General features: G+C 40.9%; 1 protein-coding gene across 1 annotated transcript in view; it reads left to right on the top strand.

Moving 5' to 3' along the window:
* LOC122614193 overlaps positions 1-16,879 on the top strand; it is a 29,527-nt gene extending 12,648 nt beyond the window's left edge. The window contains exons 2-6 of the mRNA XM_043788714.1: positions 4,550-4,758; positions 8,013-8,148; positions 15,943-16,205; positions 16,265-16,388; positions 16,457-16,879. Of these exons, the coding sequence (XP_043644649.1) occupies positions 4,550-4,758; positions 8,013-8,148; positions 15,943-16,205; positions 16,265-16,388; positions 16,457-16,557 (833 nt within the window). The 3' untranslated portion in view covers positions 16,558-16,879. The remainder of the gene's footprint in view (positions 1-4,549; positions 4,759-8,012; positions 8,149-15,942; positions 16,206-16,264; positions 16,389-16,456) is intronic.
* The last annotated feature ends 257 nt before the right edge of the window (positions 16,880-17,136 follow it).

The raw sequence follows: 17,136 nt of genomic DNA, 5'->3' as shown, positions 1-17,136 counted from the left end.
GTTATATAATATCTAATTCAAGGAATCCACATTTATTTTTCTCACTTTTAAAATCTAAGTGTATCCTTCTTAGTCTCTTTGTCCAGGATATTTGCCCGCTGGCCACTAAACTTGGAGTTCTTGATATTTTTTGACTGCTTCAGTTGATGTTTTTCAATTATGCAAATAAAGGGATTAATTTGTTGCGCAAAAAGGGACGTTGCGTGGGTGGGAGAGGTAGTCACTGGAAATTGTTTTAAAGAATGCGCCAGGCGCTGATAAAAGTTTGTCTCTTCCATTTTCTTTTGCCCGAGATACCAAACTGTGCGACAACTATAAAAATTTCAATTACGAGAAAGGGGTACAGACTTTCCTAAGGATGAACACCCAAAGTATGGTGGAGGGGAAATATGGCTGTGTCAGGAACAACTTCCAAAATTGACTTCATTAAAGGCGAACAATTTTTGGATGGCGCAAGTCGGCTATTTGGGACTTGCGGAAAGTGGGGAGTGTGTTAAAAAAAGGGTATTATGTTCTGGAACAAGTATAATATTCGTATGTATATTACACTTAACTGGTATGTATGTTTTATCAAACTGAGGTTTTACGAGTATGAATATACTTCGATATCAATGATTTGGAACTTTTTCTAGGCAAAATGCTTACTCAGTGGAACATGAATGCAAAGCTGCGCTTCATTTAATTTTATTTCCCTTCAAATTTGGCTGGTGTCAGTTTCGGCTCCGTGATATTGTATTTTTTGAGGGCTGTTGTGTTTCTGGTGGTCTGACATTTGTTCTACCCCTTTTGGCCCCACTTTATTTGCTGTTTCAATTGTCAGTTGAACTGGAAGTGGCTGTTGAGTATTAGGTCTAAATGGGGAATTGCAAACATTCCGGCGAAAAGGGGAAGAAACGCCATCAAGGAACTCTTTATGGTGATATGGTGAGAACGGCGGAGCTGGAACCCTGAAAAAAGAGGGGTTATGTTGTGGGGGCGTTGCACAAATTAAACCCGAATGAAAATTAAACGATGCATGAAATTACTTTCCTTCTTTTTTAACTTTTCCTCCTGCTGTGTTCGTTGTCGTAGGCAAATTTTCTTTAGCAGCTACTCCCCTTAATTTCCCTCCCGTTCTTCTGCTTTTCTTCGACTTCAGCTTTAGCTTTTGGCTTTTGACTTTGAGTGGATCGGGTTCTTTCTTCCATTTCGCACACACAGTGGCGTAGTCATGGGGCTTTACCCTAAAGCACTGAGAGCGCGATGAGCTTCAGGTTTTATGTAAAAAAAATCGAATAACTATGGATGTCTAGTATTATGATGTTCAGCATAACAGTCACAACAAGCAATTTAATATTAATTAGTATAAGTTCTGGAACCCCCTTTTTGACTAAATCCCCAGTACGACACTGCTCTCCGCTTCGCTTCAAATTTCCTTGCCGTTCTGTTGGCTTTTTTAATTTTTAATGTGCAGTCAGTTGTTGTTGCCGTAGTCTGCAGTAGAAAAAAGGACACACTCCATTTACGCAGTATGTCCTGCACCGCCAGTGCCAAAAAGAGAGGGGTGACAGGGAGGGTGGAATGGGGGTGAAATGTGCCAGGCCAATTTGCAAAGTCAAATGCCAGTCAACTGCAATTAAGGCGCTTGGACCGCAAGGCGTATCCCAACAGGACATGGATGAGCCGTTCTTAGATTACCAGGATCATGCATTCTACATTGTACTTACAGAAATTTTTAATTAAGTTATAGTTTTTAAGATCATGTCGATTAAATGCCTGTTTAAAGATATTTTATATAAATATTAAATAGTACATATGGTATTTAATATTAGATCGTGATTCACTGAAATGTGTAGTTGGTAAAGGAATTTAACTTCCATTTGCTTGCACACTTCGTGCTGCAAATGATACTTTCTACAATATTCTGAAACCTTAAGAGTACACGACCGTATTTCCCTTCTTCCTGTACACTGACACAAATCCTTAGCTTATTAGCACATTTTATGGCACCATCTACTCCATTTATTTGGCTTTTCCTTCGGTTGGGCTAACAAAAATATGCCGACACGGAAATGAATTTTTAATGCATGATGTTTGTTGTTGCTGCCGATTTGTATTTGGGGCAATAAAATATTCGGACCCAAAAAGAGCGGACTGCATGTGCGCTTGTGTATTTTTGTGTGTTTTTGTGTGTGCGCGTGGGTGCTTGTGTGTGATTGTGTGTCTGTGGAACAGCAAAAAGGCAAACAACTAACTCATTTTGTGGCTGCCATCGCTGCCTCTCCTCCCCTTTATGCCAATTGTCTGCCACCAGCCCACGGACACCCATACATACGCACACACTAAAGGGGCAACACACACGTGCAAGCAAACATGCTGAAAGCATTCAGCGTATTTTTTATTGAAGGCGCGGCTGCGATTTTGATTCCGATTGCAAATCCGCTGCTCTCTTTTTGCGTCCCCTTCCTTTGTCTTTTTCAGTGCACTTGGAGAAAAGTTTGACTGTTCTCCGGGCTTTAAAGCAGCATATCTGTATCTTCTTGGTAATTAATGAAGAACTTAATATGGAACAGCAACAAAACTGTTTAATATACTTTTGCCGATATCAAGTTAAATAATTGTAAATAAAAGTAATATTAATAATCTACTTCTGCGCCAAGCATGCATCACATAATGGCCTAGTAAGATTACTCATTCGCCCTGTGGCATATTCGATATGAATAAAAGTTTGACTCATTGTCGGCACTTATTTTTTGGAGTGTCTCGCTGTCCTACTTGTGTTCCCATTGTTCAATACTACAGATGCCACTGTGCCAATGTCTCCGTGTGCATGACCTCCGGCTCGGGTTTTGCGTTGGGCGTCTGACAGCTCAATATATTCGCCATTTGTCGCTGTGAAAACCACACACTCTGTCTCCCCTTTTCGCTTCCCTTCCCCTGAGCTGGTGTTTTCTGCCCCTTCCTCACAAGTTGTCATATAAAGGTGGTGGCATGCCCCGTGCCGCAAAACTGTTGAACGACGTTATAGACAACAGGAGATCCGGAAGTGCCAACACCCACCACAGGAGATCGTCGCTCCTAACTGCTAGCAAAGTATGCATAAATAAACAAATATATCAATGCAAAATACTATTTCAAAGTAAATATATTAAGTAATAGCATTTGAAACCATACTAATGGCATTTCTTCGAGTAAAATAATAGTGCTGATACGCAAATCCGTCACATTTATCCCAAGGACCCGCCGTTTTCGTCCTTAAATTCACATTTGCCGCTTCGCCAATTTAACTGATCGTGCAAGCTACACATTTCCGTGTAGTAATTCATTTGCCTTATCAGGTAACCACTGTACCTCCAGTTCCTTGTGCATGAGCCCCTTTCCTTTCCTTTCCTATCCGCAACTTTCCCTTGGCTTATTCGTGATGTTGTTGTTGGAGCGGCGAATGCAGGAAAATCAATTTCGTTCTCCATTTGCAGTTGGCAATTTGCATAATAAGGTCGTTTGGCGCAATTTGCATGTGAATGTGATAAATTCAATGGCGGCGCTGCACGTTACACCGCACACACACACACCCACTCCCACACACATGCATATACATATGCGTCTGAGGAGTAGTGTCTGCGCTAGTGTGCGTGAGTATTTGTTTTTCCCGCTTTGCCACGGAAGAACTCACTTTTTCACGTTTGACGTTTGGAAAAATGAAAAGTGTAGCGGTATATTAAATAAGTGGGCGGAAACCCACCCACACAGCTGAAAATATAACGGTTAGCGTCCTAACCGCCGTTACGGGTACCTCTAGTCCTTCGGGACTCGCCGAAAAGCCGCCAAATGTCGCCAAAGGCAAATATGGGGATATGTGCCAGGTTTTGCTGTTTGTGATTTAAAAGCTTTTGGCTCTGTTTGGGTTTGATTACCCTTCGTCGGGGTATACTTCCAATTCGTCATCCTATGACATCGCAAAAACTAAAACTACGAGTATCATAGTACCCAAGTTAATCTTAAAATCCAATCGTGTTACTCCCTTATCTTTGTGGTCTCTTACATTTTCACTTAAACATCTTATAATATGACTATTTTAAAATTAAATGGTCTATTAATTTGTGAACGTGGAACAGGATTTGTATATATTTACATTTTATGCATATAGGGCATTCAAATTCTACTTGCAAATGCGTGCTTTTTTGTGGAACCTTTGAGTTTTTGGCGCATGTATTTTTGTTTCGCCTTACACGTGAGTTGTGGACTGCAGTGACGTGCACTGGATTTGCCCGGGATCTAGTAGCCAGAGTCCAGCAGGACAAGTACAAATTCATGTGACAGGGCCGCAAAAGGTTTTTTGTGTTTGCCTTCTGGCCATTTTGGTGGGAAAATATGGCCAGCTGGAATCATAACAGTTGAAATATGAAAGTGGGCTAGGGCATTCGAATTAAGGGGATAACTTTTGTGCAAGTGCAAGTGCAGTTGAGAATGGAAATGGGAATGGGAATGGGACTGAGAATGGGGGAATCCATTAAAAATAATTTCGCCTCACTAACATCCGTTTCTATTTCTCTATCCACGCTAATTGCAGACATTAGCAGCTCGCTGACAATGACCGAGGTGAAGATACCCAATCACATAATGCGCCTGAAGAGCGCCACTCTGGGCTGCCGTTACGCCCTCGACGGGGAGTCCCTGTACTCGGTGAAGTGGTATAAGGACGGCCACGAGATCTACCGCTATGTGCCACGCGATAAGCCCCCCGGACAGTCCTTCCCCCTGCCCGGAGTCAACATCGATGTAAGTGCACGGCAACAGGATGTAGAAAGTACATTTCTTATTAGCTAATTATAAGCTGATTGTATGATTTTTTGCATGCGAAAACATACTTTTATTAACGACTTTATTATGTATCAGTTAATAGTATTACAGTTACTATTAGAAATATAGATTAAATAAATTACAAATAATTAGAAATTACAATGCGAAGAAGCTTTTATCAACAACGCAAAACAACATAAAATATTTCATGTTTAAGGTGTTTAAAATTTTGACTTTTTCCTTTGTGATTTTAATTTCTGCACGATTTCAAAAAAATTTCAATTACGAGATTTTAATTTCTGCACGATCAAATTAGTGTGCTGAAATCGTAGGCACTCTTTTGACCAAAAACAATTTTTCTCCCAGTGCTAATCGAATATAGCAGCAACAGGTGTTGCTTATCTAAAAAAAGGAAGCGGAAAAATTTAATTTCAAATTTTATTACACTTTATGGCGCTGATTTTGCGGGGTGGGGTGGGGTCCGTTGCTTTGGATTTAGTGTTACGACCGTATCATAATGATTATTTTAAAACATGTAATTGCCACAATGGCGAGGGAAGCTCTTTCTGCTCTTTTCGCAAGTTTTCCGCCCGCTTTCGCCCCCTGTTTTCACTCTGCTTGTTGCTGATTACGTCTTCGCTGGAATGAAAATTGCTGCCACGTAGTTTTGCCATTTAACTTTAATTTAATGTGGATGTAACCTTCCTTAGTTGCCCATAAAAATGTGTGTCTGGTTGGGTTGCTTTCCACCCCGCCGGCCATCCATTTTCAGCTCCCCGCCCAAGCCAAGCTAAGGTCACGTGTTGTTCTGCTTGCCTTGCGATCGAAAAGGTTAACGGAAATCACTTAAAGCTGTCAATATACCAGACAAAGTTGATATCCCTTTGCTGGCCCTCTTACTTCGTGCCGCTCTAATAATAATAATTTGCCAAAAGCACTTAAGTGCGTCTACTCCGTAAGGCGAGCAGTCAAAGCGAAATGAGGATAAGAAAAGTGCGAGAGCACTGTGGCAAAGGTGGTATTGTTATAGTAAAATCTTTCATAATTCATCAATTTTTTAAAGATAGTAAAGAATTATGCACATATATGCAAAAGTTATTTCAAAAATTTAGTAAAGTCTAATTTCTTAAAATTATTTTTAGAAAGCTATAATTCTCTCAGTGCGCAGAAAAGTAAATCCCGTCAATTGTAGAGGCTAACGTGGCGTATGAGCAATGTGCCAGCGTGTTTTATGGCCTGTGTGCGTGTGGCCAAGCGCCTGGAAAGGGAAACTCGGAAAATACAAGGAAATGGGGCGGAGACGGGGAAAGGAAGGGAAAGAAAAACGCTAGCTAAGGGAGGCTCCTTTAGTGTAAGCATAATGCGTAATGCGGCATAATTTTCTTTTGGTTTCAATATCTGCATTTCATCGCCGCCCTCTCAGAAAGGGTTGAAGGTCGAGTTGAGTGGAGGGACATTATTAGAACAGAAGACGGGCTCTGCGGGCTATAGTAATGATGTTGTTGTGCTATGGCTGGGAAAAGCTTGATAAGCATTTTCATATGAGCTCTCGTTGCACTGAATAAAGTAATTACTTTATTTAATAAAGGATATCGGTGGGAAATGTAAGCAGAAGTGTGCAAGCATTTAAAACTATTTGGTAATATTTTCAGGTTTTAGTGCTTTATAAAACGGATAGACAGTCGCTCCTAGATAATTTTCCAGCCAGATATTATTTAATATTTATTTTATAAGTATTTCTCTGGCTCTCTTTAAAAGCTGTATCATAAAGTTACGTAATTACACCCAAGAATATATGTACATTACCATAAGACTTGGACTTATGTAAATATGTATTTTCCTGCGGTAGCATCTTACTCCTCAGTTATTCCGAGTCGGAATGTCCCTCTTTTATTTGTTGGCCACTTCAATCAGGGCAAATAAACAAGGTTAGAGCCCTGATTCTTTTTAGCCAAACCAAATTTGGAATTACAAATAACAACTTCAATCTGCAGTCATGAGCGAAACGGCGACGCCGAGAAAGCAATAAAGGGAGACTGCAATTTGAATTGCGGTAAGATTTGGTTTTTTGGCTAGCACTGCCATTCCCCCCACCACAACTTTCCCAACCCCCCTAACGGTCCTGTGGAAAACAACCCCCTCAACAACATTTTCGCAGGGGGTGCTGACAACTTGAGCGTGGCGCAAGAATTGGCAAAAAGACGAAGACGCAGCTGAAGAATGGGTAGAAGAATCGGCTTAAGTACTGCCAAGAAGGCAACAAACAAAAGCCAGTCCACAGTCATTGTAGAGGACCAAAGGGCCAGCCACGGGTTAAGGGAGGTGGAGTGGGGTGGGGCAGGGACAGCTGAAAACAAGCAACAAACCAAAAATAATGTTGAACGTGACTTTTGTGATTGTTTACGCCGGAGAAGAGGAGTGGAGTGAGGAGTGGAGTGGAGTGGTTGGAGGGAATTGTGAGCGGGCAGAGCACAAAGCGAGAGCAAAGAATTTTCATAAAAATTTGCTCGAATCAAATGAAACTTTCTTCCCGCATGTGTGTGCGATAATAAAAGTGCAACTTAAAGGACTTGACTTGACTGCAATTGTTGCCCAGGGAAAATGAAAAGCCAGCACAGGAAAAAACTGTGCGAGTGACTTTTACAACATACCGCCCTCGCATGCGTATCTTCTATCTTTTATTCAGGCCCTTGTGCGATTGTTTCTAGATATTTAATTTTCATTTGCTTGTTTGGTTTTTCGGTCTTGGCTCTTCCGACTTTTTGGTTTATGACTTTTGCTTTCCTTTTGCTTTCCTCTTGCTTGGGGTTGCGTTTCCTTGCGTTGCGGCCCTTGAGAAAATTACATTTTTCGCCTACAGTGTGGCTAAACTAATAATAAACCGCCTTTCCCATCATCAATCTTAATTTCGCCTAGAATTTGTGAATGTTAAAAATCATCCATGGAAAATCTTCAACTCTAATTGCGTTTGATTTTATGTCGATTCATTGCCACGCAATTTATCTCGCTTGGGTTCTTTATTGAAAAACAAACGGAACTTAATGCCGTTTGCTTTAAAGTTCTTAAGTTTATTTCAGATTTAGCAGACAATAGCAATAGAATATAGCTGTACATGTAAATATGAATAAAATATGGATAAATATAGATCATTATTTACTTAATTTAAGTACACAGAGTATAGCAACCGATATGTGCGAATACTTATGGAAACCCACACCCCTTCTTTCTTACAGCTGCGTAACTCCTCGGACACCCAGATTCTCCTGCGCCGCGTCACCCTGCAGAGTTCCGGACTTTATCGGTGCGAGGTGTCCGGCGAGGCGCCCGCATTCAACACCGTGTCCGAGTCGGAGACCATGACCGTTGTGGGTGAGTTTAACATAAGGGCGGGGCATAAATGCCGGCGAAATGTGAATGCAAATGGGAGGGGAGGAGGCATTCGAAAGGCGAGGCACTTGGACATCGGGCGACAGCAGAAAATTTAATTAAAATGCTAATAGTGCCGGGCAGCAAACAATGTTGTGAATGACAGTGGCAAGTGATGCGGCATCAGAAGTTGCAGGGAGCAGAATGAAGGATGCTGAGTTATCCCGAAAGTGCAACATAATTGCTGGGAGTGGATAAGGAGCGGAGAAGCCCGAAGGCAGCCGACAAGGATTGACAGCGGAAAGTTAAAGGATAACGGCCAAGGACTCCTGCTCCTGTCCCCGGGCCGAAAAACTGGAATCGAGGCGAAACCATTTAAGAGCGCACGCAAGGCAGCCGAAATCTGAGGCTGCTGAATGTAAATTGCATGCAGGTTGTCAGCTCCCTGTCGCCTGTCAAGGACTCTTTGATGGCCTTCCCCCTTTTATAAAATCCAGTGCCATACAAGAATACCCATTTTCATATGGGGAGTGTTATGTTGAGGTGAAAAGCAAAGTGGCAAGACAGACCCGTCTCAAATTGGATACTAAAGCAGCTGCCTTTTAAAGATGGAGAAAGGTTCCAAACGATTTAAGCTTTATAAACCTTAACGCTTTAAGCTGAAGATTTAATATTTGTTGTTGAATTTTAAAATTGTTATGTTTAGGAGAAAGATTTTAAGAAAAAGTAATAGAGCTTTGCGATTGTGGTATTCAAAGACTTAGTGTAATAAATTTAAATATATATATATTAAATATTTTAAAAATAAGTAATGAATAAAAATCGTCGAAAGACTTTTCTAACCAAAATCTATCCAATAAATCCAAACACCATACAAATTATAAATATTTTAAAAACAAGTAATGAATCTTTATAGAAATTCAAGTTAAATTCTTCAACATTGCTTTGAAAGATTTTCCTTATCACAATTTATCTACTACATCCAAACACCACACTGGTGGTGAATACCTCGTTCTTGAGGCCGCATTAATCATCTTAATGAAATTAAATTCCTTACGCTTCCCCACGTCATCTTAAAGAGGCTGGCTCCCGCAGGTGGGGCAGCTCCTGATGGCGTCTCACCTGGTCGGGTCTCCGGTCGCCAGTCTCCACTCTCCAGTTTCAGTCGCAGTCCGTAAATGGAATTCATGCAATATGGCAATGCGTTGCAAATGGCATTGTCGAGTCGTCTCAACTCCCAGGCTCCTTGTAAACTCACTCACTTTTCTCTTGTTCGCTGCTTTTTAAAGGATTTCATCCTGCACTTGTTTCTTTTCGCCTTTCTTCTCATTTCGCCTTGGCAACCCTAGACTCCTCATAGTCCTGCTCCTGTCCCCGTTTCCACACTTGGTTTTTTATGCCTCCCCACACTCTTAATACAACTGCATAATCTAGGCAAACAATTGAAATAGAATTTTTGCAGTCGCAGTCGACGCAGTGCCAACAAAAGGCGCACATGTGTGTACAGTGAAGGGGCGTGGTCATGGGCTGAAGTGGGCGGGCCCGGGTGCCACTGTCATCGCATTTTTGAAGCAAAATTATGTTTTCATGTCCGACTTTCAAGTGGGTAAAAACGGGGCTAAGACAAAGGCGCCATCTGGCGGAGGCTGGCCTGCAGAAAAAGATCGTTTATCCTATCACCATTTACATACATATGCGAAGGATAACGAATACACTTGGGAAAACAGTTTCTTTTCTTATATACCATGAACATACTGTGTATAGTCTTGAAAATATTTAGTTGAATAGATATTAAAAAAGTTGCCTTTTTTCCCACGCACAAGCTCGCCCTCTTAAAACTCATACTTTACAACCAATTCATGGAAGTTTTCACACAACCCAATCAAGTTTGCCGAATGCGCCAGAAGTTAATCACAAATTTATAAACTCATAAAAGAATCAAACGGTTATCAGTGTGTGCAGCACCAGCAGCAGTGACTAAGTAAGGGAATCCCCTTGGGTACACCGAAGCACAACCACCGAAATCATCAATGGAAGCCGCTGTCCTCGGGGCAGGAACCTGCATTAACTTATGGCAGCAAGGAGCAGGACATCGCCGAGAAAGGCGGCCACGCCCCCGCCCCTGCCTATTCACTGAGCACACTTCATGCTGATTTTCCTTTGGGCTATTCCCTTAGCTCACTCTCGAAATCCCCTTACATCTGCCCATTTCCTCCTTCTTTCAGAAGACGCATTGGAATGCCGGGGAAATGGGAAATGGCTTTGCATATTAAACAATGTGTCTGGGTAGCCAAATTGAACGATATTCGAACCGAAGATATAGAAGCAAGGCACAAAAAATATAGGGCACACAGAAAGTGGGATGCACAAATCCAGAAGGATACAGTGGTCACTAGGTACTCGAAAATCTTGAATACGCCAAATATCAAGTGATATAATTGAGCAAGGCTAACAAATTCAATACAATTAATAAATATATATACATAAAATATATAGATATACACTTTTTTTTTGGGTCCTAGATATGAATTTCATTTAACCAGTCGATTTCTGTTCTAAAAGCGAACTGTGGGCGTTGCAAGTCGAAGCAAAATAAGGAAGCACAAAGAATTAGGTGGTGGTAAGGATAAGAGAGTCTGGTTGAGTGGGATGTAGCCTCATCCTCAAGAACTGTGTCAGCATCATCTGAGAAGGAAATTCCGGCAAGTAGGAGCAAGAGTTTGTGGCGAGGGATTTTCGTCCTGCTAATGCAAGTGAGCCATGAAATATGCTCTAGTGAAAGCCGATATTTCCCAAAGGGAGTTGACTACGCTAATTTGGCGATCGTAAAGTGTCTGCGGGAGGAATTCAAAGAAATTATAATATTTAAAGCTCGGGTTTCTGCGGTTCATGGTTTAATTTTCAATATTAAAACTTGTTGTGTTGCTTAGACACCTAACAAAAGTAATTTCCCTGAAATAGAACTGATAAATTAGGACATTTACTTGGGCGGTAACGTTTAGAAACTGTGTGTGCCCTAGGCTTTAATGAGCTCCTTGCCTTTGGCCTCCTTTGGATAATTTACAGCTCATTAGGGTGACCAGGCCAAGGACCAATAATAAATATCACGGCAGAGTGCCGCCCCCAGCTTCCTGGGCCCCAAAGTTCGCTCATAGCTCATAAAAATCACATTTAACTTTGCTTGCCAGTGGGAGGTGGCCTGCGATTGTAAGTAAGGAGCCTTGTTCCAGGACCTTTATGCAGGCAATTGCTTTTTTATATTGTAAAATCGATAAGCGATCACATTATGTGTACGTCTGTGCATGAGAGTGTCCGAGAGGAGGGGGTCTCCGAAAAAAGGGAAAGACCAAGAAGCGAGGAAACTCAGCGGGTAAAGTGAGTTATATGTGTGTTTGTCCTTTAAAGTGCACTTAACTATAAATTCAGAAACAGGATGAGGACCCAGAGAGACACCCAGGACGTCGGGCGGAGAGAGCAGGACATCTGCCCAGCGTTGAGAGCCTCGCGTGCTCATTAATTATAAAACAACGCGAGATACGCAACAAATGCACTTAACCAAAATGGTATCCCTATGTGAGCTGGTGATAATTTTTCCTTGCTCAATACTTGTTTTGAAAAAACAATCTTTTATAAAATGTATAAATAAAAGTCGGAAAGGTGTTGGTTTATATGTGTAATAAAAATAAGAGCAGAGCGTTTGGTTCGCTACTTCGCCGAAATCTTTTGCAGTGTATAAACACACATACCGTGGAATCGGAGAGTCCGATGCAGATGAGGATACGGAAGAGCCGCGGAAATAACGGTAACTGTAATGTTGTCTTAACTCAAACATGCCGCAACTGAACCGAAGGATCCAACGGAAGGGGGAAGGACTCGTATCGTGCATTAAAAATCGTTGCCATATGCAAAATTAAAGATAACAAACGAGGAATGTCACTGGAGTAAAACGGAGGGAACTCGGAGGGAATGGGAATGGGCGGAATGAAACGGGGCGTAAAGTGGTTGGGACACGGGAAATGAAACGGATGTGCAAGTGGGAAGTGGCACGAAGAAGTCGAGTTCCGAATGGAGTTCAGTACGGTTTTCCCTTAACATCGGACACTTAAGTTTCGTTCCTTTTTTGTTTGTGTTTTACAATGACACGCATTCTGATTTTTATAATTTAAACTTAAGCTTAACACATTTAAGTGTCCTCCCGTGGTAATGAATTTATCAAATACTACATAAAGTTAAAAGAAAGCGATAGAAGGGAAACCCCATTTATATTTGAGCCGAGACGTCTGAGCATTGGAATGGCTTATTTACATAATTTTTTGTACATATTAACATATTATTTTATACAAGACCGCTGTCGCCTGCATTTCGGTTGAATTCATTTAATATAATGGAGTGTAAATCATTTCAGAAAATTTTTATTAAAATTTTTGAGATAGAGATAAGCCCACAGAAATACCAAAAATTTAGGTTTTAGAACCAGCTCTAAAGAAGACAGAAAAAAACACTTAAGCGAAATGCTCAACATGTGCATAATCCACACCTCCACACTAACACACACCCCTCAGCGATGGGTCCTTTGCAAATGGAGCAGGTGAATGCCTAGAGGGGTGCTACTGTACGCCCCCTCGTCCCCACCACCCTCATTGCCAAAATCCCAACCACCTGACCTGGCTTATCACCTGCTCAGAAGAAGCTGCCAAGTGCGCTTCGAGCGAAAAGGGGGGCGGTTTTAGGGGGTCCGTTGGCTGGTAGCAAAAAATATACCGCAGCGCATTAAAAGGAGACCCCCAACTGAGCAGGAAAGTCATGCAAAAAAACCTAGATAGACGCCCACTTACAGTGCTCACTGTAGTTGCTCTGGTTGCTCTGAATATGCCTACTCTTCTACAGCAAGTAATATTATATAGCCAACGATTAAAATACGAAATATTAGAGGCAAATAGGAACTATTTTATTGTACGTTTGCATTAATCGCTTGAATTTTGCTAATCATTGTCTTTAATTTTATTTTTGTGAGCACCACTAATTGTTTAAATAAAACATAGAAGGGTATTTAAAATGTACCTTCCAAATCTACCAAATCTCTATTCTAGGTTTTCGTTGTTGCTGCTGGGGAAGTGCTGCAGACACTTATTTTCTTGTTTTTTACCGACCAATGCACAAAAGGTGTCCTCCGCACTATTTTTTCCCACCACTACACTCTCCTCTTGCGGCAACAGAAACTGCTTAGTCATAGGAAAATGCCGAAAATATACTTGAAGCATGTGGCTATTCGACATTCGGCCATTTCCCTTTTAGCTTTTAGTTTTCGGCTTATTGCAGGTCCTGTGACCTGAGGGCTTTCCTCCCCATCTGCACACATTTCTCCTCATCTGGCTCGATTGCCCCCGGTTTGCCCTCCTCCTTTTGTGTGTCCTTTATCGTTGCGTGCTAAGTCTGGCCAAAATAAATTGCCAACTCATACAGACATACGTGTCCTTTTTTTCAAGGAACCCCTCTCTTTCCACCGCTTTGTCTCCATAGATTTATGCCGCAATATAAAATTTAAGTGCGACAATACGGCGTTGACTTAAAAAATGCTCACATAATATATATAAACAATTACCGAACACAACCCCAATACAAGAAGGTGAGCTGAGGCTTAAAGCCAGCAAAGCTAAAAGTTACGGTAGCAAATACATTTGGGGTAATAAATATCTGGCCAAGATAACGTTGAATTTATTTAGCCATCAATTAATTGAAGTTCGGATTTTCTTTTTTGGCAAGGCAAAAAAACATTGAAGAGTTCAAGGCTGTTTTGGGCTGTCAGGCAAATTCTTAAGTTTAAATTCAAATGATTATTACTTTGTTTTAAAGCAACTATTCAAAGGTTATTTTTTATTTCTGACGCATATAAAACATGAATAAAAACAGAAGTAATGGGTTTTTTGCTAGTTGCAGCTGCTTTCTATGAAAGAATGAAATTTAGAATGGCAACAAAGTGGAACCATGAAATAATATTTTCAATCTGTCCAAATGCGTTTATCAAAAATGCATTTCTCCAAGCTGGATTTTCAGATTGCACCAAAGCTGGCCGTTATAGGTCTTTTCCGTGCTTCCCATACCAACTTTTACCCCATCCTCCCCCATAAAGTCAGTTGCTTGGAGAAAATTAAGTTTACATGGGAGAGAGCAGGGCCAAAGCAAAGCAAACTTCACTTTATAAATTACAAATAAGCAAACGGGAAAGGGAAATGCAATCCCGAAAAAGGGCAACCTGACCAGGACGCATACACTAAGAAGAATAATAATATCTTATTGAAAGTAAAAATTACTACAAGCATTTAATTGAGTTATGTCTAAAGTTAGCTACAATAGCTCATAAAGTTGACCATTTATTATTTATCTTTTAAGCAAGGACGGATTTATTGCAACCAGTTCTAAGGAAGTTTTATTTTTTGAAAACCATTTAAAATTAATTTTCTTTTATGAGTTACATACACACATGAATACTCAGTGAAGCCGCAATGTTATAAGGAACATAAATCCCCCTCTCAATTTTTCTTTTTTTTGCGAGAAGGAATATTTTTAATGAATACAGAAAACACTCGAGTTAGATGAGGAGGTGGTTTGCAGATATACGGGACATGGGCATCGCCTAAGGAGGAGCCCTGATTCTAGTCCTGTTCCTACTTGACTTGGTTTTCATTTCTGTGCACGTTATGTGGAAAAGGATAAAACAGACGGAGTGAGTTGTAAAAGACAATGGATATGGTTGATGTAATAGTTTCGTACAAACCTATAGGTATTCAGGAAGATTTAGATTTAATTTATCAAATTGCGTTTGACTTGTGAAATTATATTTACATCTGAAATAAAGGCGTACAGCTGTCTGAACTTAAAAATGTTTTTTTAATCCTAAATTCCTTTCGCTTTAATTTCGGTAATGATTTCTTGGATTTTAGGCATGCCTGGGAACTATACCCAAGGCATTAATAGGTGATGGACAGAGGCCCTGGCCCAAAACCATCGTCTTTCCAAATACTTCCACCCATAAAAACACTTACATGGCCAGGAACAGAATCACCCACACATATGTATGAACATTGCAGGACACACTTGGTCAAATAAACTTTGAATAAGCATTTCGTAAGCCCAAAACGAAAGTTCTTACTCTTATTCAGCTGGGTTATGGGTACCTTCCTTCTTCCAATTTCACTTCTACCCGCACTCGCCCGGCGAAAATCTGCACATAAATCTTGGAAATGCCTTGCCAGCCTCCATGAGGAAAGTACACTCCCCTTCATACTGCCTGATTTTACTTTTGGGGCAGTGGGGCAAATAAGCGATGCTGCATATAAAATAATAAAACAGCCGGAAGGGTGGGAGGATGTGGATGGAAAAGTGGAGAACGTGGCCAGAAATGGCCAGCTAGTTCTCGTCTAGGAGTTATTCAATTTCCCCGGCTCATTAAAATTGAATAACTGAGGGGATGCCTGGGGGATCGAGGTAACGCTGTGTGAGTTTTCTGTGAGAGGAGAAATGGAATGAATTCGGAGAACTTAATTGAAGTACAACAACTTTCAGCCAACCTAGAGATTTATGTGTCGGCCAAGCACAATTTTAGGTGCAATTGCAGAAGAAATTCAAATAATAACAGTTTTATTTAGTAAATACAGTGTGGTTGCAACTGAAAGTAGTGCATTACTGTTAAAGAATCAAACCAAATCAAAACTTATCAAATTCACGAAAAAAAAATTGAAGATTATATACGAAATATATATTTTGTGCACCAAGTAGTGAATATTTCCTTCATTTCAGTGACTCCCAACCACGGACCGAAAATTACTGGTGGCCAGCCGCGCTACCAAATCGGAGACATCGTCCGGGTGAACTGCACCTCGTCGCCGTCCAAGCCCGTGTGTCACCTCAGCTGGCTTATCAATGGGGAGCCGGTGCAGAAGGCGCACCTGCGGCAGTACGACAAGGTGGTGGTGAATCGAGATGGGTTGGAGATGGCGCGCTTGGGACTGGAGTTCCGGGTGCGGACTTTCCACTTCAAGAACGGCGACATGAAGCTGAAGGTGAGTTGGAATACAATCTGCATGAGTATCTAGCTTAATCGCAATACATTTCCCCGCAGTGCGTGGCCAAGATCAGCTCACTGTATCTGCAGAGCAACGAGGAGAGTGTGGAAAGCGATCGCCAGCACCGGGCTCCGGCATTGGAGTCTCGGGAGACGGTAGCTGCCAAGTCCAGCACGATTGGTATATCCCCAAATATTAAATATTCGCTGTATTTTGAGGAACGCCACGCTAATATTTTGTATTTTCAGCTGCCGCCGGTTCAAAGCTGACATCAAGTCTGATTGCATTACTGCCACCTGTTATCCTGCTGCAGCTGTTTCAAAATTGGAACTGGCCCAGAAATAGTTAACTCTTTCAACACTAAGGACCGCTGAAACTGAAGCCCATTAACTAGCAGAGCCATTCGTTCGTAAAAGCAGACATATCCTACGCCAAAAACTTTAAGACCGAAGCCAAAGGATTTATTTATATCATAGCCTTTGGTTTAACTCAAAATTCAATCGATGTATGTGTGCATGAAAAAAGGGGATATATTACCTAATTAAGAGCCAGATATTTCACTATAATATCGAAATGGTAACTACTTAACGCGAGCATTTAAGCAGAGGCTAAGAAATTGTAAATAATATTCTTAATATTAGGCAATTGTATGTAGCTCTAAGAAATTGTTGTTTAGGCAAATCATTCGTTGATCTTATGTGATATTTTCTTCATTTTGAAAGCGATAGGAAGTAAAACGGAGTAGAAAATTATTTGCATACAACATACTTGATTTAATTCTGAAAATCCTTTCAAATATATCATCCATTTTGGGCATATCAAAAGCAACAATACATTTCGATTGTAAAAAACATATTCGCACCTTGATCTACATACCAAGACAAGTCTACAACTTAACCCAACACAATTTTTCATTAACATAAGATTT

This window comes from Drosophila teissieri, chromosome 2R (genome assembly GCF_016746235.2).
Source record: "Drosophila teissieri strain GT53w chromosome 2R, Prin_Dtei_1.1, whole genome shotgun sequence".
Lineage (NCBI taxonomy): Eukaryota > Metazoa > Arthropoda > Insecta > Diptera > Drosophilidae > Drosophila > Drosophila teissieri.
The sequence above is the reverse complement of the archived record's forward strand: the minus strand, read 5'-3'. Positions and strand labels throughout refer to the sequence as shown.